The 19712-nt window shown below is 49.5% G+C and overlaps 4 protein-coding genes across 8 annotated transcripts; 2 read left to right on the top strand and 2 right to left on the bottom strand.

Moving 5' to 3' along the window:
- Positions 1 to 1439: 1439 nt before the first annotated feature.
- On the bottom strand, positions 1440 to 3479 carry LOC112902650 (putative receptor-like protein kinase At3g47110). The gene is made up of 3 exons (XM_025971800.1): positions 3229 to 3479; positions 2599 to 3052; positions 1440 to 2239 (listed from the first exon to the last, which is right to left on the bottom strand). Exons 2-3 carry the CDS (start codon positions 3050 to 3052, stop codon positions 1566 to 1568), a joined length of 1128 nt encoding a protein of 375 aa, XP_025827585.1. The 5' UTR covers positions 3229 to 3479; the 3' UTR covers positions 1440 to 1565.
- Positions 3480 to 5979: 2500 nt separating this feature from the next.
- Positions 5980 to 8310, top strand: LOC112875682. The gene is made up of 2 exons (XM_025939994.1): positions 5980 to 7335; positions 7431 to 8310. Exons 1-2 carry the CDS (start codon positions 6327 to 6329, stop codon positions 7928 to 7930), a joined length of 1509 nt encoding a protein of 502 aa, XP_025795779.1. The 5' UTR covers positions 5980 to 6326; the 3' UTR covers positions 7931 to 8310.
- Positions 8311 to 9979: 1669 nt separating this feature from the next.
- Positions 9980 to 14097, bottom strand: LOC112899808 (filament-like plant protein 7). Of its 4 annotated transcripts, none has more exons than XM_025969482.1 (4): positions 13791 to 14097; positions 11048 to 12913; positions 10881 to 10941; positions 9980 to 10754 (listed from the first exon to the last, which is right to left on the bottom strand). In XM_025969482.1, the coding sequence occupies exons 2-4, from the start codon at positions 12823 to 12825 to the stop codon at positions 10311 to 10313; spliced, it is 2283 nt and encodes a 760-aa protein (XP_025825267.1). In that variant the 5' UTR covers positions 12826 to 12913; positions 13791 to 14097; the 3' UTR covers positions 9980 to 10310. The 4 variants fall into 4 exon arrangements, with proteins under 4 accessions (XP_025825267.1, XP_025824590.1, XP_025825924.1 ...); XM_025968805.1 differs by having other exon boundaries at positions 11048 to 12888; XM_025970139.1 differs by lacking the exon at positions 13791 to 14097 and adding an exon at positions 12978 to 13187 and having other exon boundaries at positions 11048 to 12888.
- A 1976-nt stretch (positions 14098 to 16073) lies between these two features.
- LOC112891513 (UDP-rhamnose/UDP-galactose transporter 6-like) lies at positions 16074 to 19400 on the top strand. 2 transcript variants are annotated; one of them, XM_025958405.1, is made up of 6 exons: positions 16074 to 16288; positions 16680 to 16867; positions 16989 to 17173; positions 17279 to 17479; positions 17941 to 18102; positions 18833 to 19400. In XM_025958405.1, exons 2-6 carry the CDS (start codon positions 16738 to 16740, stop codon positions 19160 to 19162), a joined length of 1008 nt encoding a protein of 335 aa, XP_025814190.1. In that variant the 5' UTR covers positions 16074 to 16288; positions 16680 to 16737; the 3' UTR covers positions 19163 to 19400. The 2 variants fall into 2 exon arrangements, with proteins under 2 accessions (XP_025814190.1, XP_025814183.1); XM_025958398.1 differs by having other exon boundaries at positions 16075 to 16288; positions 16662 to 16867.
- The last annotated feature ends 312 nt before the right edge of the window (positions 19401 to 19712 follow it).

Raw genomic sequence — 19712 nt, 5'->3', positions numbered from 1 at the left:
GCACCGGCGGCCGCCAGCCGCCGCCATGGCTATCAGCTTGCCCTCCCCACCGGCAAGGCGGCAAGTGAACTCGCGAGCCTTGACGCCGGGCCGGAGCATTGCGCGGAGGTAGACGGCAACCTGCAGCAGGCACCCTCCACGCCTAAGGAGCATCGTATTCTATTTTCTCGATTGATACAAGGAATGGATTTGTAGATCGTATAATCGTGTGTAGCTAAGCTAAAAATTATGCCTTGACCTTGATCCCTTGATCTTTCTAGGAAATGGATTTGTAGATCGTATAATCGTGTGTAGCTAAGCTAAAAATTATGCCTTGACCTTGATCCCTTGATCTTTCTAGGAAATCATGGCTAAACCAAAACGAAAGACACAGACACTTCTTCAATGAATATATGTTGACTTAGGACGTTTGGAAGGGCTCCCATAGTGGCTCCGCCGGCAGGCGGCAGCTCTTGCGGGAGCTGCATCAAACTTCCGCGCCGGTAAAGCGCTTCTGCGCGGTGCGCCGAAAGAGCCAAAGCTGTTTTGCTGGACGCTCAGGCGGAGCAAAAAAAAAAAAAAACAAGCTCCGCCGACTCCATCCTCACGCGGAGCCGTCCCAAAGGTGTCCTTAGCCTCTTGGCCCCCTTCAAACATTTTCTGGTTCCGCCACTGAGCATCAATGATATGTAACACTTGATCCGGAAAATTCCTCTTCACAAAGCTGTTAGTTGTTAGTGCTGAGACCAACATCAAACATAGAATCAGTTGGTCTTTTGCATATAATCATATGCAGAAGTACTATTCCAAAGATATAAACATCCCCATAGGTTTATGCATGAACAGTTTGAGCATACTGTAAAAGGTAGAGGAAAAATTACCGTATGCATAACAGATTGCTTTATGCAAATAGAGGAGATGGCAACATTCTTGATTAAACCTGGAGCCATGTACCCTATAGTTCCTGTCACAGCAAGTGAATCTTTGCAACTTGAATGTCCAACTGCTATTGATCTGGAATCACAACGAGATTTGCAATGCCGAAGTTTCCCAAATGAGCATTCATGTCATCATCAAGAAGTATATTTTCTGTGATGTACTTTGCTTTTGTAGGGTTTTGTGTTCCGAAGAACTAGGCACTGGCCAAAAGTGTCTTCAAATTCTCCGCTAAACATATTTGATGAAAGATGTGGACAGTTGAGCTATTTAAGTTTGGTAGAAACTTGAGTTATGTCACCAGAGTTATGCCACCATGTAGCTAGATTGTTGTCTCTAAGGTCTACCAATGCGAGTTGTTGAAGGTTTCCAAAGTTCTGTGATATGGGCCCGAGAAGATTGTTATAGCTAAGATCCAATCATATGAGATGTGAACAAGCTGACTTATATGGGACCCTCAAATTTGTTATCATTTAGGTAGAGGCGTGACAATTGAGTAAGATTGCTAATAGAGGATGGGATTGGCCCAGTGAAGTTGTTCGATTGCAGACTTAGTCTTCTTAGCCTTTTTAAATTTTCAATCCATCCTTCAATTGTACCACTAAAGTTGTTCTCACCAAGTCCAAGCCAAGTTAAGGCACTAAGTTTCCCTATACTCTGTGGAACTTGCGAAGACAAGCTGTTTCCACCCAACAGAAGCACTTGAAGGCTGGTGGATAGGTCACCGATTGACTGTGGAAGAGATCCCTGCAGCTCATTGTAAGAGAGTGAAGTACCTCAAGGAATCTACAGTTTCTTAATGCATTAAGAAATTCCCAGTCCTGGTTTTTTCTTGCTACGAGCTGGTTATCTTGAAGGTTTAGGAAAGTCAAATTTGAAAGTTTTCCCAAAGAGGTGGGAATTCGCCCTGTGAAATTATTATATGATAAATCTATCATCTTTAGCCCCAGGGCATTATTGCCTAGGGAATCTGGAATGGGACCTTCAAAGTTGTTGTTTTCCAACGTAACCTCTATGAGATTAGGGAGAAGTTCTCCTATATCAGGTGGCAATGCCTTGCCTAGCATATTGAGCTCTAGACTTAGATATTGTAGAGAAGAAAGACGAAAGAAGGCTTGTGGGATTTCACCGGAAAGCTTATTGTCTCCAAGGATTAAGTATTTTAACTTTAATTGGCCAAGCTCACAAGGAATGCTTCCATTGAGTTGATTTGACCTCAGATTGAGATATCCTAGATTGGATAGTAGGCCTAATTTTGGAGGAATTGAACCCACCAGTGAGTTTGAAGAGATGTCTAAGTAGGTCAAGTTGAAGCAGTTTGTAAAGCTAATCACAATGGAGGGTTTCGTATCCCAGTTTCCAAGAATGCCACGTCAGCTTGGGGGATGAATCAAACACTATGCCTCAATGGAAAGTTTTATTTCATTGTTTCCAAATCTAACCAGTGTAATTAAATGCTAGTTGATCTATTGACGCACGGGATCCCCCATGAAACAACGGCGGTCATAATGATCGTTTCACGCCATTTCCAACATCTTGGAACGAGTTAGCAGAGTGTCGTGGGGATGAAACTGGTTCCTTCTCTTTCCTCATTAAATCAGTGCCACATCATCAAAAATGCTGATGTGTCATGGTAATTAATGTCATGAAACTCGCCATGAAATCCCATTGTGATTAGCCTAAGTGCATCAGGAATTATCCCAGACAAAATGTTGTTGTTCAAATAAAGATATTGCAGTTGTTGGAGGCCGCCGAGAAGAGGTAAGGGACCAACAAAGTTATTATAGGAGAGATCAAGTTCATAAAGGAAGGTAAGGTTGCCTAGGGAGGAGCTGATTTGGCCTGACAAACTTTGTCTTGACAGTTGGAGCCCCCGGACGCGCCGTGGTTGCTCCAAGGTGCACTGGACACCATTCCAGTGACAGAAGTGGGACCTCGTGGTCCAATTGCTCGAGGCTCTGTGTGGATCGCTGGTGATGCCCCGCTTGAAGTCGAGCAGTGAGCGGAGATCCTGCGGCCTGCTCTCGTGAACTGCTGAGCAATGGATGTTGGCAACTCCATGACACAACAGCAGCAACGGCAACACAATAATATGCATGCCTTGTTTCGCAGGCTGCTTGGGTAACACACTTGTCATCTGCAAGATGTATATAGCATAGTAACTGATAGCGCTTGCATGCCCACCAACGAATAATTACACTACATGCATGGCGAAGTTAAGTTACAGCCATGAGGGAAGCTAAAAAGAAATGTTTAGCTGGAGTGCTAATCAGAAGGGACGAGGGCGTAAGTATAGGAATCAGGAGGGGGCACCTCTGTTCGGCCGGAGGACAACGCCCTAGCCTTTTTGATCTGCTTGGCTTGGGTTTTGCTCGGTGGTGGCGAGAGAATTGTGAACTTTTAGTTGGTTTGGATGCTCGGCTAGCAGCCTGTTACGGGGTATAAGAACAGATTTTACAGCGTCCTCACATCCACACACTTGAACTTCATCTCATTATCTGCTATTGTCTTTACGCCTTAGCTTTGCTTGACCGCCATTGATGCGAAGATCTTGAGTCGGTCAAACTTACGCAGGTACATCAAGGAGACTCCGTGACTGGGGCGCAGCTAGACATCACCTGAAGTGATGGATTCATTTCCATCACCTGAAGGCTGCGGCCCTCGTAAACTGGTCCATGAACCTTCCTCGCCCCCGCGCCGCCCACCATCTGTGTCTTCGGCGGCGGCGCCGGATCCGCGGCCGGTCTCTGGCCTCACCCCAGCCCCAACGAGCAGTCCACCGTTCCCCTGTCCTCCCCCATCCTTGCGCCGCTGCCGAATCTTCCACCACCGAGGTTCGCCACCGTCTCTACCACCGGCGAAGCTTGCTGCACTCCCCGCCGCCTACCCCGCCCACCGGATATCCTCCGCCATCCGCGGCCGGTGGCGTCCCGCCGGCCGCCGCCTCAGCGTCCCCGCCCACAACTCGTTGCCACCGCCGGTCCACCGCCGTCCAAGGGCCCTCCTCTACAGCCAGGGAATATTATCGGCGGTAACCCCGACCCCAAAGCCCCCCCAACCCCAACCCTGAAGTCCCCAACACTAAACCGTGATGAGGAGGTCGGCGACCACCGCGAGACCGAGGAGGAAGAAGTTGCTGGGGCGAATTGAGGCAGTGTTTTTCCTTCGGATGATGGCTCTTTGATTTGTCGCACAAGCGAGCGCCGTGACTGGCCCAGTATTCCTCTCAACGGGTACTTCTTGGGCTCAGTGATACCAGTTTCTAGGCCACTTTCTTAGTCACAACCAAAATCCGTCCAAGAGATGAACCATAGCATTTCTCTCCTAGGACACGTTGAGGCCCATTTCTGGCTCGATTTGGACTGATGAAGCCCGGTCGAGTGATAAATATTAAATAATACCCATTCACTCAGTCACTACCCATTACCCAGGGGCCACGGCCCAGGAAAAGCAAATTTCGCTTTCTTGGTATTCTTACTGCAGCCACGTTACAAGAGCTACACCGGCTCAACAACTCAATTTTTTGACGGAGGAAATTAGATTGAGCGAATCCTTGAAAGGAACGGATGGTGTAGCCTCTGATTCAACTAGTGGTTCGATCCCAACTTTATCAAAGCGACAACAAACTGTGTATTGAAAGATGAAAAAAAAGGCTACCTGATGGGCCTGAAAACAAACTGACACAGGAAACTCGAGAGAATGCGAAGGACCAACGATCAATTCCAGATCAATTTTTCTTTTTGCTGTCAGATCAAGCAAAGACCCAGATCCTCCCCCACGTGAGAACCCGTTCCGCGCCACGTGCACTGGTTATTGGTCAAGAAGAAAGAGATTAGGGTTGGGATTAGAGAAAGATGAAGGAATTCTGAACACAGAACACAGCGATCAGGCAGGCGTCAGGGCGGCACATCTGACGTGAGGTGCGACACCGGGTCACCGACCGGGCCGACGCCGGAGAAAAAGAACCAATACTTTTCTTATCGCCTGGTATCTGGGGAAAAGTCTCTCGCGTGTGTTCTGCTCTGCTTCTACGTTGCCTCCACTCGTTGTTCGTACCTCCGTCTTGTCAAACGGCATCGTCAAGTTGTAAAGGGCAGAGATGTCAAAGCGTTTGAAAAGTTTTTTTTTGAGGTCGTAACAGCATTTTAGTGCCAGTTTTAGCAGAAAAGTTACCCGATACATATAAGCAATTCTCCTCTCTTTGCATTTGAATGTTGTGATATTTTGCGGCAGATTTTAACGGGACTGAAGGCTGCATTGCACTTCACTAGAATCAATAAAAATCATAGATGCGATAAAGGAAATGGTTAGTGAGAAAATGATTGCATATCAAGGATACTATGTATAATTATTAAATACATGAATGAATTACTGGTAATTGCATTTCGAGGTTCCTCATAAAATTGGAGAAGTAGGTGAAAGTTGCATCTCGCATTCTTCCGTTGGAAAGCCAGACCACTCTATCTTATTAGCATAGTGATTACGAAAGTGATAGTAACTGATCAACTACAGCTAATTCCCACAAATCTTGTCAAGTGCCGTTCTCTTTCAGAGAAATGCTACATGTACATGTAGCCGCAATTCACTAGGTTGGTAGTTAGGGGGTTGATCATTTTTTTTTCTCTTTACAAATGAATTTGTCAGAATTGTCTAGTTAGCCTATGTAGTGAAATATCAGTTATGCAAGTCCTTACATTCCATTTCGTATTGATCTTGTGTCGACAGCTAATTCAATAAATTCGTCAAAGCGGCATTATACACTTCTAGTTTTAGGACATGATTAATATCATATTTTAAATATACCCCCCCCCCCAAAAAAAAAATCTGACAGTTTCATGATTTCATGATCTAATCTTGTCAAAAGATCCAATCCTAGTAACATTGATTGCATCCTCTTATAGGATCAATTTAAAGAAATGGAAAAGGTCAAACATTCCGTGAATCTTTGCCTTTATGATTGAAATCCTCAAAACGTCCCGCACATCATGACCTTTCACGGATTCTTGAAATATACCACGTTAAAAGGCACTCGCATTTCGCGTCACCAACCTACCCGCACCGTGCGACGTCCTGGTTTGGTGTCCCCGTTGCAATTGCAGATAGACCAACATCCGCAGCGTCATCTCTCACGCCCGGGTGCGTGCCGCTTGCGCGCAATTTAAAACCGCTCCGCTGTTCGCCTGTTTTGGTTGAGCCGGTCCGCGTCCCGTGCCCGCGGCAGCCTCTCGAGACCCTCCACCAAACCACGCTCCAAGAACGCAATAGCAGCAGCAGCAGCGCGCAGAAAGAAGCAACCGGCCGCGCACCAGCAGCCCCCAAGAAGAGCATCGCGACCATGTCCATGTCGAGCTCTCCGTCGGCGCACCTGCGATCCCTCCAGTGAGCGGCAGCGGCGAGGACCGGCGCGTGCCATGGCGGCGCTGTGGCTCCGGCTGCTGCTCGCCGTCGGGCTCCCGGTCGCGGCGCTGGTCGCGGTCGCGTTCCTGGTGTACCGGCGGCGGAGGTTGCCCCGCAACGCGCCGCCTGAGCTCCCGGAAGTTGCCCGTGCGGCTGGTCCGGAGCCGACGGCGAGCCCCGGGCTGGCGAAGCTGAACATGAGGTACAGCGCCGCCAGCGCCCGCGTGGGGCTCCGGTTCCAGCAGTTGCACCAGCACCAGCATCACGCCCGCGTCGATGTCAGGCACCGGGGCCCGGGCGGCGCGCAGCAGGGCCCGTTCCAGTGGGCGGACCACCCGCGGCTGGTGACCGAGGCGGCGGAGAACGGGTGGGCGCAGTTCGTGTTCGCGGTCGCGCCGCCGCGGTCCAAGTCCGCGTCGTCGTCGCCGCTCTGGGGCACCTGCCCGGTCTGCGACGCCGGGATGACGAGCCGCGACATGGCGGAGGCGGCGTGGGAGCTGCCCTCGGGGTCGTCCGAGCGGATGCAGGCCGTGCGGCTCAACCCGGCCGCCGCCGCCGCCGCCGCGTCCAGCAGGAAGTGGCTCCCCGGAAGCATCCCGAGCCCGCTCCGCGGCGACACGGACGCGGGGAACAATCCCAGCGCGCTGTGCCTCGCCAGGATGAGCCTGCCGCTGCCCGGGCCCCCGCTCGCCGGCACGCCGTTCCCGCAGGACGCCTACTTCGAGATCACCATCATCTACCTCAACACGAAACGGCCGGAGTGGTCAGCGTCGAGGGCGAGCAGGCGTGGCCGGGACGGCTCCAGCGAGAGCGACCGCGTCAAGCTCATTCGTTTTGCACCGGACGCCAAGGACCCGGTCCAAGAAAACAGAGCCGCCAAGGACGAGCAACAGGACAAGCAGCGGCACCTCGTCATGTCGCTGGGCCTCGCCACCGCGTCCGGCGCGCCGCCGCGGCCGTCGCTGGCCGGGACGTACGCGTCGTCCATTGGCTTCCACTCCAACGGCGCCGTCTACCTCGACGGTACGCAATTTGCAGAGCACGAAAAGCTCTCTGCTTCGATGATTCTTGAGTGCAAAGACGACGTGATCTGAAAGGGTTTCGATGGTTTGCTCCAGGGATGAAGCTGGTGTACGAATCGGACAAGTCCTCGTGGGCGGGCGTGGACAAGGTGGTCGGCTGCGGCTTCGAGCCGGCGAAGCGGAAGGTGTTCTTCACCGTGGACGGGCAGCTGGTCCACGCCGTGAGCTGCAACGCGGAGGCGTTCTCGAGCCCGCTGTACCCGGTGCTGGCCTCCAGCTTCGACGTGATGGCGCTGGTCAATCTCGGGCAGGGCAAGTTCCGGTACGCGCCGGCCAACGCGCGGCGCACGGCGAACCCGTGCTTCGTGCGCGCCGCGTCCGCGGTGGACGCCCGCGACGGCGGCGGCAGCGGCTCCATGGGACTCGACTTCGACGACAGCGGCGAGCTCTTCTCCATGGGCCGCGTGGACTCCGGGTGGATGGAGGCGTTGCGGGTGAGCAAGAGCAGGAAGGACAGCGTCGCCGGCTCCGGCGCGGCGTCGGTCGGCGACCCGGAAGGCGAGTCCGACCTGTTCGAGATCCCGCTGCGAGACTGATGAACGCGACGGCCGCCGGAGCCGACAGGTGGCCCATTTGTCAAACAGGAGTTAGTTGTAGTTAATGGCGAATGGTCACGGCGATACTGACAGAAGCTTAGCAGCTGAGTTAGGACACTGCAGGATAGTTTGGCTGTTGCTGTTGTACTATCATCTAGCTGCTGTTACCTAGATGTGAAAAAAGTGTTACAAGTAGGTTAAAAGAATTGAAAGTTTGTCTTATGCAACGAGCTTTTGATTCGTTACTTCCTTCTTTTGATTCCCTTTTGTGCCTTTTTTTAATCTTTTTTGGCTTTTACTATATTGGATGTAAAGATGATAGAGTGGAGATAGATTATGTGGCTAGAATTTCAAATAAAGAGGAGAAAAGGTGCCTACAATACACTACGATTTAAAAAGGATCTCTTTGATTCACATTTCCATGGCTAATAATGGTATCTTTTACCAGAGATTTGCAAAGCCCATGCAACTTTGTACTTAGGTATTATGGTTTCAAGTTATGAGTTGGAAAAATTAAAAAAAACATTGTGAAAGTGAGAGAGATAACATTTCCATATGACAATTTGAATAGTTTACCTTATCAAATACTCATAATCTGACAAATGGACTTCAGGTAGAGGTAGGACTGATGGAATTAGCGCCATGTACAGGTAAATTGTAGTGTTTTTTTAGATTTTAACTCGCAAAAGAGGGAAAGAAAGAAACTTGAGTTTTTAGTTCAGAGCAATCCCTCTCCTTAAAATAAGTTTCTAGCGACTCTTCACAAGTGATAAGTATGCGAAGAATCGTTTCAAGAAAAAAGAAAGTTATGCGAAGAAAAGAATTTGGATAAGTAGCATCTCAAGCAACAAGTAGCCTCTGAACAATTGCATGAAGAAATTTGAGTAACCCGGGAACCTTGTGGCGATAAGGAGATAGAGCTGTATGGGAGCTCCGATGCCATCAAACCACACGGCATACTCAACGGCATAGAATCCAAATCGCTCCACAACTTGCCATTTGGCCACCCGGGTGGCCCAAGACCTCCAAAAAAAAAAAGCCTACAAGATATGAAGATAAGATAGATGCTGATACCATGGCTATGGCCTTGCCACACCACCGAACAACGCCATCCAACAGCGAAGTGACAAACCATTGCCGTCGTCGGACAACAAAAAAACACGCGAGCTCGTGCCGTCCCTGAACGTCACTGCAGCCGGAATGATAATCTAGTTATTGGGCTGGCTGGTGGCACTGCACGGCCTGCACCCAGGTGTGACCTCCATGTCCGTCCATGGCCTCAAGCCTCGAGGTGTCGATCGCGTCGCCGACCTGGAGCCGCATGCGCATCTAGCGATGTTTCTTTCCGTGCTCCGATCATCCGCCGCCCGCGCCCAACCGCACCGCAGACTTTTTTTCTCATGGGGTTTTTCTGCGAGAGGTCAGCATCTGAAGCCGCTGCGGGATCGAGGTGTCGCCGCGCTCCTGTCCAATTGGCCGGCTCTAGAATACGGCCGTCCTTTGCGTGACGAGGTTTTGGACTTTCGGACGACGCTGCTTCTTCTAGAAGGTGAGGTTTGGTGATCTGGTCCAGCCATGCCTCTGCCTGCCTTGTATTTCTTCTGTTGAGGTCAGCTGGTCCAATCCATTCTGCTCAGGATCATTTATCACCAGCTGATTAGGTGTAGTAGCATTCTTTTCTTCCATTTGTTTAGGGTGATGATGTCAGGATGTCACATTCCCCTTGGAGAATCATTCTTGGGATGAGCACTCCTGCCATGAAGTTAAATAATCTTGCAATTAGTTTGCGTTCAGATCTCTGCAGGCAGCAGTACCATCCAACCAATTCAAATTCAGCGCCATGTGCCCACGATGATGCATCCCAGTTATCATGAGAAATTTGCTGTTTTCAGATGATTTATCCGAAGTCCTTTTGAATTGTCACTGCCTGGGGATCAAGTGTCTCTCGCGACAAATAATCGAGCAGTATAAGCAAGTGCAAGAACAGGTCAGGGGTCAGGACACACGATTCTGTTCTAGTACTGTACGTACCCATGTACTTTTCCTGTATAAGGGAAAAAAAAGGAACGAACTCGCCTTTGATAAATACAACCATGAGTTTCATAAATACACAAAGAAGTTCCGTCCATGTACGTCACGACGAAAAGGCAGATACGTAGCTCGCACCATGTGGCAGAGCCTGTTGCCATCAGCATCCGCCTCTGAAGCAGAATATATGCGCCAAAAAGATGGCTCTCGGGGAGCAGGAAATTTTGAGGAATGGGTAAACAAAGCACACCAAAAATCACTGATCAAACGTAGCAGCACTGCTTGGATCCATGGCACAGCTGCAGGTTGCAGAGTGCGCCCACCATGTCGATTCAGCTTCGGCGCAGTCAGCCTAGGAGCCACCGTCCACTCTCTTCCTGAACATGATCCTGCCCAGCAGACTCTGACCCCGCTTCTTCTTCCTCCTCGCGTCAGCGGAAGCGTCGTCTTCCTGCCGCGGCTCGGCGGCGAACACCGGATGGACGACGATCTGCGTCGATTCCTCGTCGTCAGCGCCAGCGTTGTTCCGCTCCAGTGCCGTGCTCCTCGTCGGCGTAGCAGGAGACCTGGAGCCCTCGGCGTAGGCGACGAACTCCTCGGCGAGGATGCTCGCGAGCGACTGCGGCTTGTAGTCGGACCTGGCCGAGCTCGGCCTGGGGTTGCAGATGGAGCCGTCGAGAGGAAGAGGACCTGACGAAGTTGCTGGGATCTTCAGAGCCTGCAGCTGCTTGCTTAGGATCGTGATCGTCTCCTGGCACTCGGCGAGCTTGTCAGCTGCTGCGAGGATTTCTGAGTCCTGCAGGGAATGGTTGTGAATTCAGTTCCTGATGATATTCTGGAAGCTGGAACTTACAAGTTACAATCCTGTGGCTATTTGCCTATTTTTTCTGTGAAAATGTGTAGCAAGGATGCGGCAACTTACTGTTGCTAAATGGCTTTCCTCTTGAGCTACCCAATGTTGCACACTTGCCTCAGCAGCAGGACTGCATGATAACGAATATGAATCATTTAGAAAAAAAAACTTGAAACGAGTTTCTTCAAAGGAAAATAAAAGGAAACCCAGGTAGCAAACTTGTCAGTCTTATCTACCTTTCTATCTCATCACAGCAGGCTGATTTTCTGCCAGGCTGGATATTATCATCCTGAGCAAGTACAACTATTGCGAGTTCTTCATCCAGCTTCTCTTGATCACTGGCCATTATATGGTCTTCAGCTGACTGGTTTGTTCCTTCCTGCGCTTCTTTCTGAATATCTAGAGCTGCTGATGATTTTGCACTTTGGATGTCCTGATTACTTTCTGTGGTGACTGTACCTGTTGACTTACCCTCATCAAAATTCTTTTCATCACTATCCACGGTGCCAGCTAGATCTTGGTTCGATAAGTATTGGCCGACAATGTACTTCAGGATCAGACAAACCTCGTCAATGAACTTTTCAAGGTTAGCTTCCCCATGTAGTAGATCATGACACACCTGAACCAGGTGCTCAAGGCGACTGCAAAGTTCAGACTTGTCATGTGACAGTGGTCCTGATCTTGCAACATTATCCCCTGCAGATGTGCCAACCATGGAAGTGATTTTCTCAATCAGATCTCTCACAGTCTTCTCAATTTCAGACCGGTCATACGGTACCTCTGAATCTTCTCTGTTATTAGAGACTGCATTCTGAATCTCCTGAAGGATGGTTTCAATACTTTCTCCACTTGCTTCATGCTTATGCACTACCAGATTCCAAATATCATGAACTCTTTCAGTTTCAGGATGGCCGTTGGGGATGGTACCATTCACTGCAGGATCACTGCCGTTCTTCTCTGGCTTTACTGGTGTCGTATCCGCCTTCTTGAGAGATGCAGGTGCCGCATTTCCATTTAGATCACCTGATGCCATCTCCATTTTCTCAATCTCAGCGAAATCATGGAGCAAGTTCATCTCAGATGATGCCATGATGGATACACCGTTCTGGCTGGCAGCCCTGAACTGCTCCAATTCAGAAATCAGAGCCGAGGCCCAAGACTCCGATTGACAGTTAGCGTCGCTCAGCTGTTTGTTCTCCTCTGTCAGCTCCTTGAGTTGCCTCTGCACCACCGTCAGCTTGCAGGCCTCGTCGGCGTACTTCATCTGCACGAACTGCAGCTCGCTCTCCCTCTTGGCGAGCTCCTGCTTCAGCGCCCTGTTCTCGTCCTCGACGGAGCGGAGCTTGAACGCGTAGCCCTCGGCGTCCGACACCGAGCGCCGCGGCGACGGCGACGGCGTCCGCGGCGAGAACGGCGCGCCCGACCGCGGCGAGGAGGGCGTCGCGGGGCGCGGCCGCCTCGGGCTGGCGGTGGGGGCCTGCTGCTCGACCTCATCCCTCATCTTGGCGATCGCCGCCGGCCCGGGCAGCCGCTTGCGGACCATGCCGCGCAGCCGCAGGCACTCGGCCTCCAGCTGCGCGATCCGCTTCAGGTGCTCGGCCTGCTGCCGGCGCGCGGCGTCGACGGACTTGAGGTCGTACTCCCGCTCCTGGCCCCGGACCTCCAGCTCCTTCTGCAGCATGCGCACCTCGTACTGCAGCGACCCGGCCTGCTTCTGCGCCGACTCCAGCCTCGCCGTCGCGTCGGCAAGCTTGCCGCCCGCGGCCGCCTCGGACTCCCGCAGCTCCCCGATCAGCGCGTCCTTGGCGTCGACGGCCTTGCGGAGGCTGTTGTTCTCGGCGGCGAGCTTCGCGGCCTTCTTGCTCGCGTCCTCCAGCTTCTGCTGGAGCTCGCGCACTTTCTTCTTCTCGGACGATATCTCGTTGGCCGCCTCCACGATGATCTGCTCCCGCTCTTCTCGGGCAATGACCAGCCGCTCCATGCAGGATCTCAGAGCTTCTTCCATTTCAGCCATTGTTCCCTTGATGCCTGCTTCTTCAGCTCCTCCCTTGTGTGATAACAATCAACAACAACTTTCCTGGAAGCAGCAGTGTCAGCTTAACCTAGCCAATGAAGGTATTTGGTTCAGAAAATATGCATAAACAAACAATATAAACAAAGCTTTACGTTAACAACTTCTGTCAGCATAGTTATGCCAAGCCAATTAGTTTTGCATGATGCTCTTGCTTATGTATGAAACCCCAACAACTGCACTGGTTTGGTTTTCACGTTTTGCCTACCAGCTGCTAAAGATGGGTAGTCCTAGAACTGAACAGTTCTCCGATCCATTCCATCCACCAAGCTTTTGTGAAGGAGAAATGAAAAATGTGTGGGTTCTGAAGCAACCGCTACAAGTTGATGTGTCCATTCCGAAGGGAAAAAAAAGGACTCGCTGTTAACTCTTTGACATCAGAAACATTGAAAAATTGTTGTTCTGAAATTATTATGACCACCGAACCCAAGACCAGCTAGCAAAACTACAGAAGTATGCTTTTGTACTGTTGACTCCTACTAAACCATATCTGTCGTTTATCCGAAAGCACGAACATCGTCTGAACCCTGATCCAAAGATTGATTTTGGGCTGTCCGATCTGAGAGATGAACTGATAGTCTTCTAACAAGTAACAACTGCCTGTTGGTTTGGGTTTGTGAGTGAGTTGGCTCATGGCACAATTGTAGTATAAGAAGTGCCACTGAATCATGCTCAGCTGAATCTCTTCAGACAGCTGAAAATGTTACGATGAAGAAACAAACTAATAATCATTGTCAACTGAAGTTGACGAACACACTACCAATAATCCGATATAGCTGCAAAACTGAAGCACAATGTTAACCTGAACGAACAGCATTTTAACGACCTGAACAGACAGAAAGAGCAATGCAGAGACATTCTTTGCGGCGAAAAGAGAAAAACACCAAGTGATGAACCTTTTCCAGTACCTGGTTGATCAAGCTATGCAATTCTCCAGGAACCACAGGCCACAGGGATGCATTGCTAGCTCCTCAGTCAAGACACCATGACCAGGAACAAGGAAGGCCGAGCGGGAAGCAAGAAACGGAGCTGGCCAGTGGAGCGGACCGCAGCCTCACTCGCTCAGGACATTCTATCAGTATGGAGCTTCGCTGGTGAGGTGCAGGCAGTACTAGCAGTATGGTCGGTGTGCCTGGGAGGGGGTTGCTGGCTGGTTGCAGGAGTGGATCCTGCTGAGGAGGAAGGCGTCAATGGGGGCAGCGCGGGTGGCGCTTTCGCTTGGCGGGAAGCCGAGGAGTCGGGGAAGGAAGACGCGGTGGTTCAGGCGTGCTGTCAGAAAGACTGAAAGCTGGAGCAGTTGGGCTGTTCAGTTCTGGGTACGACCGCACGCGACCCTACCGGAGATCCGTGCTGGCAATCCGGCATCCTCCTCCTGTTGACAGTTGACGTGGCTGCTCTGCTGGCGAATCAGGATGGCGATTTTGTACGCGACGTCTGGAAACTGCATCCGGATCAGTGAGCAGAGGATAACAAGAGTTTCCCAAGTCCATGCTTCACATAATACCCTAGTAACACACACAAGGAGTGTGCATTTTTTTTCGAAAAAGAAAATAATCTGCATTTCTCGTGGTCGACGGTTACTGGCGACCTTGTTCTTCAGGGGATCGATGTGGCATGGCACCTTGCTGCCGTTGGGCTGACGAAGACTGCAAGTTGGTAGAGAGGCGCCGTCAGCATTCAGAGCTTCTGAGGTTTAAGACCGAATCACTGACCCGTCCATGCCACCAGTCGGTGCACTGGGAGAAAAGGCTAGAAAACTCGGAAGTCATCGTCGTCCGAGCACAAGAGAAATGTGGAGCACAAAACATCGAACATCCTCTCCACGAGAGTTAGGTCGATCGGCACATGTGTCAGTCTTACTCAACTGAAAAAAAGGAAAGCCCTCACTTTTGGTGCTGAACCAAAGCCATCCAGCGTAGCAATCTGTGAGACCGTGGCTTCAGAGTCACATCTGCGTTATCGTGTAAGCACTGAGCCGGATGAACAGCAGGATTCATTTGCTAATCTCTGCTGGACACTTGGATTTCGACAGAAACGTAGGCACCTGCGGCAGCTGCTCTGCACCTGTCATCCGCAAGCCCAAGATCGCAGCGGTTGGGAAGGAGGACGGGCGGGCGATGACATCTCCGATGGGACGGAATGCAAGGACAGCGCGCGCACTTGTGCGCTAGTGCGGGCAGGGACGCGTCGCGTCGCGCGGTCTGCCGGTGCCCTGGCCCGTGGGGCAGGCGTCCGAGGTGAGTTCGGCACCAAACCACAACGCGGCGGGTTCGCGGTGGGTTCAGCGAGCACTTCTCCGCCCGGCCACCGGGGAATTTGGCTGACCGATGAGCGGTCAGCCGGTTGGTTGCGCGGCGACATCCCACTGGCATGAGCGCGGGGTGCTCGATCTGCAAGTGGAAGGTGAGGAGGAGGACCGGCCGGCACTTGGGAGCGTTGGCGCTCCGTGCTCGCAACTGAAGTGGAGTGAGTTGCCAAGGAACGAAGGATGTCGTGGACACCAAATCATGTTGCGTTTGTCCGCTAGGAATGGCTTGCCATGGTTATAGCTTCATTCGGCATTCGTCATGATGACCTTCGGAGATGGGGAGGTATCCTCGGTCATGAGCAAAGATGGTGGTGACGTCTCGGTACACTCGCCCATCCCCTAGCTATTTTTGATGGGAGAGCAGCTGATACCAACTAAATAGCTAGGTGAGGCCGAATATCATATAGCTAGGATGGAACCTAAAACAAAGTTTGAGAGTTGAAAGAGTCGTTTTGGTAGTTGAGGGACTAAATTGAGTCTTGGAAGAAAATTCAAGAAATAAAATTGATTCTCGCTCGCGCCTCTATTCCACAAAATGCCTTCTAAACTTGAGAGTGTGATTTCAAAATTGATCTTCTTCTACAATCTAGATACCCGCTCAACAAGCGTCAAGATGATGGACTCAACTTTCGTAGCCTAAACATGGTGCCATATTGGTAACAGTATACATAGGGGTGCCGGATTTTTATTCATCAAACTAATTAACTAAATTCAAAATTTTTTTTTGCCTCAGCGTGTCCTCGTTCCATTACCGACATCACCAACGACCTGTGTCTGGCTGACAGCTGTCTGCCATCCATCCACTCTGCCGTGAGCTTCAAGAAGGTAAAAACATTTTTCTTCGTCTTCCAAAATATCTGCATAGACATGGCGCACCGAGTTCGAGCTTCGCTGTAGGCTCGGCGGGATCTCAGGATCGGCTCGAGCTCGGCTCGTTGCCAGCCCTGCCGCTCCGACTCATCTCTGTTTCTTCCCCCCTTTCCCTTCTCTGTCTCTCTCCTCCCTTGGTCTTCCTTTCCTGGCGGCGACGGCTGAACGAGCGGCGGCGCCATTCGCACGTCTTCGCCCGGCCCTTTGCCGGCGACGAGCACCCACCAGGTATGCCCGCCCCTTCTATTCCCTTCTGCTGTGCGAAGCGGAGCACCCCAAACCCTAACAAAGCTATTTGTATTCGGATCTGACCCAGTTACAATGTATTACCTACTAACTTCGATTTTGTTTGCAAAAATTATCGGGTGTGCATGTGTACACCCATGTCTATGCTGGGTAGGCCCCTGCTTTGAGCGCGTGCCTCAAAATTTTGCTTTTGCATTCACCAATTTCTGGGGCAGTTCACTTGCAAAGTCAGCCAGAGAGAGGGGGAAGGAGGGAGGGAGGGAGAGCTTTCATTTCTTTTGAGTTGTATTTGACGCTACCTGTTCGTTTATGAGTGGCTGATGTCATTGTGTTTGATTGTCAAACTGACTTTCAGTTGCAATTCGTGTGGAAGGTGGATTGTCTGATCTGATACTCAGAAAATTGGGTTGGACTCTACATGTCAAGAAAGTATGGCACCAGGAAGCAAGGCAGAGAGAAAAGCAGCATTAGATGCTGGAGCATGGATGTTCAATGTCGTAACATCAGTTGGTATCATCATGGTCAACAAAGCCTTGATGGCAACACATGGTTTTAGTTTTGGTAAGACACTGACAGTGCCTTAATCTTTATTCATGTTTTCCATGCGTCTTATCACTTCTATCTAGAATTAGACTATCAGATGTCTTGTACTCATGTTGTTTTCTACTGTTTGGTTGTACAGCTACAACACTGACTGGACTTCACTTTGCAACCACAACCTTGATGACACAAGTAATGAAATGGCTTGGATATATTCAGCCATCCTATTTGCCACTACCGGAACTAGTAAAGTTTGTCTTTTTTGCAAACCTATCCATTGTTGGGATGAATGTTAGTTTGATGTGGAACTCTGTGGGATTCTATCAGGTGAGGACAGTAACTTTGGTATTTTTATCAGTATATGATTCAAAATGTATTTATCAGTATATGATTCAAAATGTATGTAGTAAACTGTGTGTCTTGCTTTTTCAGATTGCAAAGTTGTGTATCATTCCAGTTTTATGCATTCTGGAAATCCTATTTGACAAAGTCCGTTACTCAAGAGATACAAAGCTCAGTATAGTGCTTGTCCTGGTAGGGGTTGCTGTATGTACTGTGACTGATGTTAGTGTGAACTCTCAAGGGTTATTAGCGGCAGTAATAGCTGTTTGGAGCACAGCACTACAACAGCATGTGAGTATTCTTGATATTAGGACTTGGCCTTTATTATTCTTGATATTAGGACTTGGCCTTTGTTATGCATATACCTGCAGTCCTGCATAATCCATTTTTCCTAATGATAGAAATTCTGCTTTAACCCTTATTCGTATAGCTTGGCTTCTAACTTAGCAGTTTGAATTTTATAATTTCTAATGAAAGTATTCTGTACCGAATTTTCAAACTTTCTGTAGACTTATCCTGAAATCTAGATTTCCTCTCTGTTCTTGGAGGTCTAGTGGGCAGAAGAATCTTTTGTCCCTTGTTAATTTTCAAAGAGAAGTTTAGTAATAACTAAATAAAATTCAACCTTCTGGACCTGGTTAATTTTCATTTAACTAGTGTGGGCAGTGTGCCCCTTTTTTCACTTACACAACAGCCTTTTATGTTATATCATTATCATGTTGATGTATTTGATCTCCTCTTCTGCGCTGCAGTATGTTCATCACCTTCAGCGAAAGTACTCGCTCGGTTCATTCAACCTCTTAGGTCATACTGCTCCAGCTCAGGCAGCATCACTGTTAGTATTGGGGCCTTTCGTGGACTTCTGGCTGACCAACAAAAGAGTTGATACTTTTAACTATACATCAATAGTTACGGTATGTGATGCATACTCCGAATCAGTGTTGCTTATGTCGTTGCAAAATTGTTTCAAGAGGAACCCATCTATTTCATCCAGCTAGTTCGGCACTGTATATCCTTTTGATAGTGTGTGTTTGTGTGTGTTTTGGGACCTTTGACATGGTCCCGCAACACATGTTTGAGCATAACTTCCATTTTATACTTATAAGACTGGATTTTCAAGTTTATACTACCAAAGATATTTTCAATGCAAGATATCTTTGCCATGTGTCCAATCTAAAAAAGTTAGACACTGCATATCTCCCAAAAACATCATTCTTTTGTGATTGGAGGGAGCAAGATTCATACTTGTCAATGATTCTGTCTGAGCTAGATTTTCGGGATCTATGGTGATTAGTGTAGCTTGGAACTAATGTCTGGCCTTAGGGTTATGACGATATTGAAGATGACCTGGAGCCTTGTTTCTCCAAAGTAATATTCAGGGTATTCAATACTGGTAATAGTTTAGTTTGACCATAAGAAATAGCATATTTCTCGTATTGATGCTTCTTAGAAATGTAGGAAATATTCTGTTTTCAACATCTACAGTATTTTTTTAAACCATCAACACAGTCCACTGAGATGAGCTTGGTATATGATTTGAATCTTAATAGCTCTTTTGTTTGATGCAATAACTTCTCTTTGGTGTTGGCTTGACCAACCTGGGGAAGGCTTTCTAATTTCCTTGTCACGTGTTTGATTTTTCAGTTCTTCATTGTGTTGTCATGCATAATTGCTGTTGGCACCAACCTAAGCCAATTTATATGCATCGGAAGATTCACAGCCGTCTCATTCCAAGTTCTAGGCCACATGAAGACGATTCTCGTGTTGACCTTGGGGTTCCTTTTCTTTGGCAAAGAGGGCCTCAATTTCCATGTCGCCCTTGGCATGCTTCTGGCTGTAATCGGCATGATTTGGTACGGGAATGCGTCGTCGAAACCTGGAGGGAAAGAGCGCCAGGTTTACTCGACACCAATTGAGAAAACTCAGAAGCATGGGATACTGTCCTCGCAGTCCGAGCTCGATCAGAAAGTTTGAAATCGGAACAGCAAAGCCATCTTGTGCTTCTTGTTTCTTGGGCGTTGATCGGCCTAATTTATTCTTTTTATACATTTTTAGGGATATGTTTCTATAGAATTGTAGGCCACAGCAGAAACAGGGTACCTGGGCAAAAAGCCCAAGGCTATACTTTTGCAGCAAAAATATGTCAACATCTAAAGCTGGCAGATACATGTTCTGTAATAGTCTTTCTCTGATTGTGTGTTTTCGCTCTCCATCTGGCATGTTCAGTATGTTTTCTGTGTTCCTTTTCCTATTCCATGGAGAAGTGCCTGTTGCAAGCCGGCTCCACGCCGCCGGCTGCCTCCGCCAGACGAGATACTGATGGTTATGGCCGTGGTTCTGCCGCCGGCAGCAGCTCAGGCCGCGTGAAGCATTCTGTTGCCGGCGCTTTACCATCTCGTCTCAGGTCGGCACCTGCTTTCGAGCGGCGTCTGGTGCAGCGAGGAGCTTGCCGGGCGTGCAAGGCGGATGAACAGGAGCTGCTGCGCGCATGGCTCATCACAACAGCAGTGGTCGGGCAGCCCCG

This window comes from Panicum hallii, chromosome 1 (genome assembly GCF_002211085.1).
Source record: "Panicum hallii strain FIL2 chromosome 1, PHallii_v3.1, whole genome shotgun sequence".
Taxonomy (NCBI): Eukaryota; Viridiplantae; Streptophyta; class Magnoliopsida; order Poales; family Poaceae; genus Panicum; species Panicum hallii.
Note: the sequence above shows the minus strand (reverse complement) of the source record. Positions and strands in the feature narration are given on the sequence as shown.

Excerpts from the sequence above, each read along its gene's own strand:
- LOC112899808 (XM_025969482.1), bottom strand. The coding sequence starts at position 12,825 with ATGGCTGAAATGGAAGAAGCTCTGAGATCCTGCATGGAGCGGCTGGTC. Across the intron at positions 10,942-11,047 it reads TGCTGTGATGAGATAGAAAG|TCCTGCTGCTGAGGCAAGTG; the intron begins GTAGATAAGACT and ends GTTATCATGCAG. Across the intron at positions 10,755-10,880 it reads AGGAAAGCCATTTAGCAACA|GACTCAGAAATCCTCGCAGC; the intron begins GTAAGTTGCCGC and ends CATTCCCTGCAG.
- LOC112875682 (XM_025939994.1), top strand. The coding sequence starts at position 6,327 with ATGGCGGCGCTGTGGCTCCGGCTGCTGCTCGCCGTCGGGCTCCCGGTC. Across the intron at positions 7,336-7,430 it reads CGGCGCCGTCTACCTCGACG|GGATGAAGCTGGTGTACGAA; the intron begins GTACGCAATTTG and ends GGTTTGCTCCAG.
- LOC112902650 (XM_025971800.1), bottom strand. The coding sequence starts at position 3,052 with ATGACAAGTGTGTTACCCAAGCAGCCTGCGAAACAAGGCATGCATATT. Across the intron at positions 2,240-2,598 it reads TGGGATAATTCCTGATGCAC|TTACAAACTGCTTCAACTTG; the intron begins TTAGGCTAATCA and ends TTGTGATTAGCT.
- LOC112891513 (XM_025958405.1), top strand. The coding sequence starts at position 16,738 with ATGGCACCAGGAAGCAAGGCAGAGAGAAAAGCAGCATTAGATGCTGGA. Across the intron at positions 17,174-17,278 it reads ACTCTGTGGGATTCTATCAG|ATTGCAAAGTTGTGTATCAT; the intron begins GTGAGGACAGTA and ends TTGCTTTTTCAG. Across the intron at positions 17,480-17,940 it reads GCACAGCACTACAACAGCAT|TATGTTCATCACCTTCAGCG; the intron begins GTGAGTATTCTT and ends TCTGCGCTGCAG.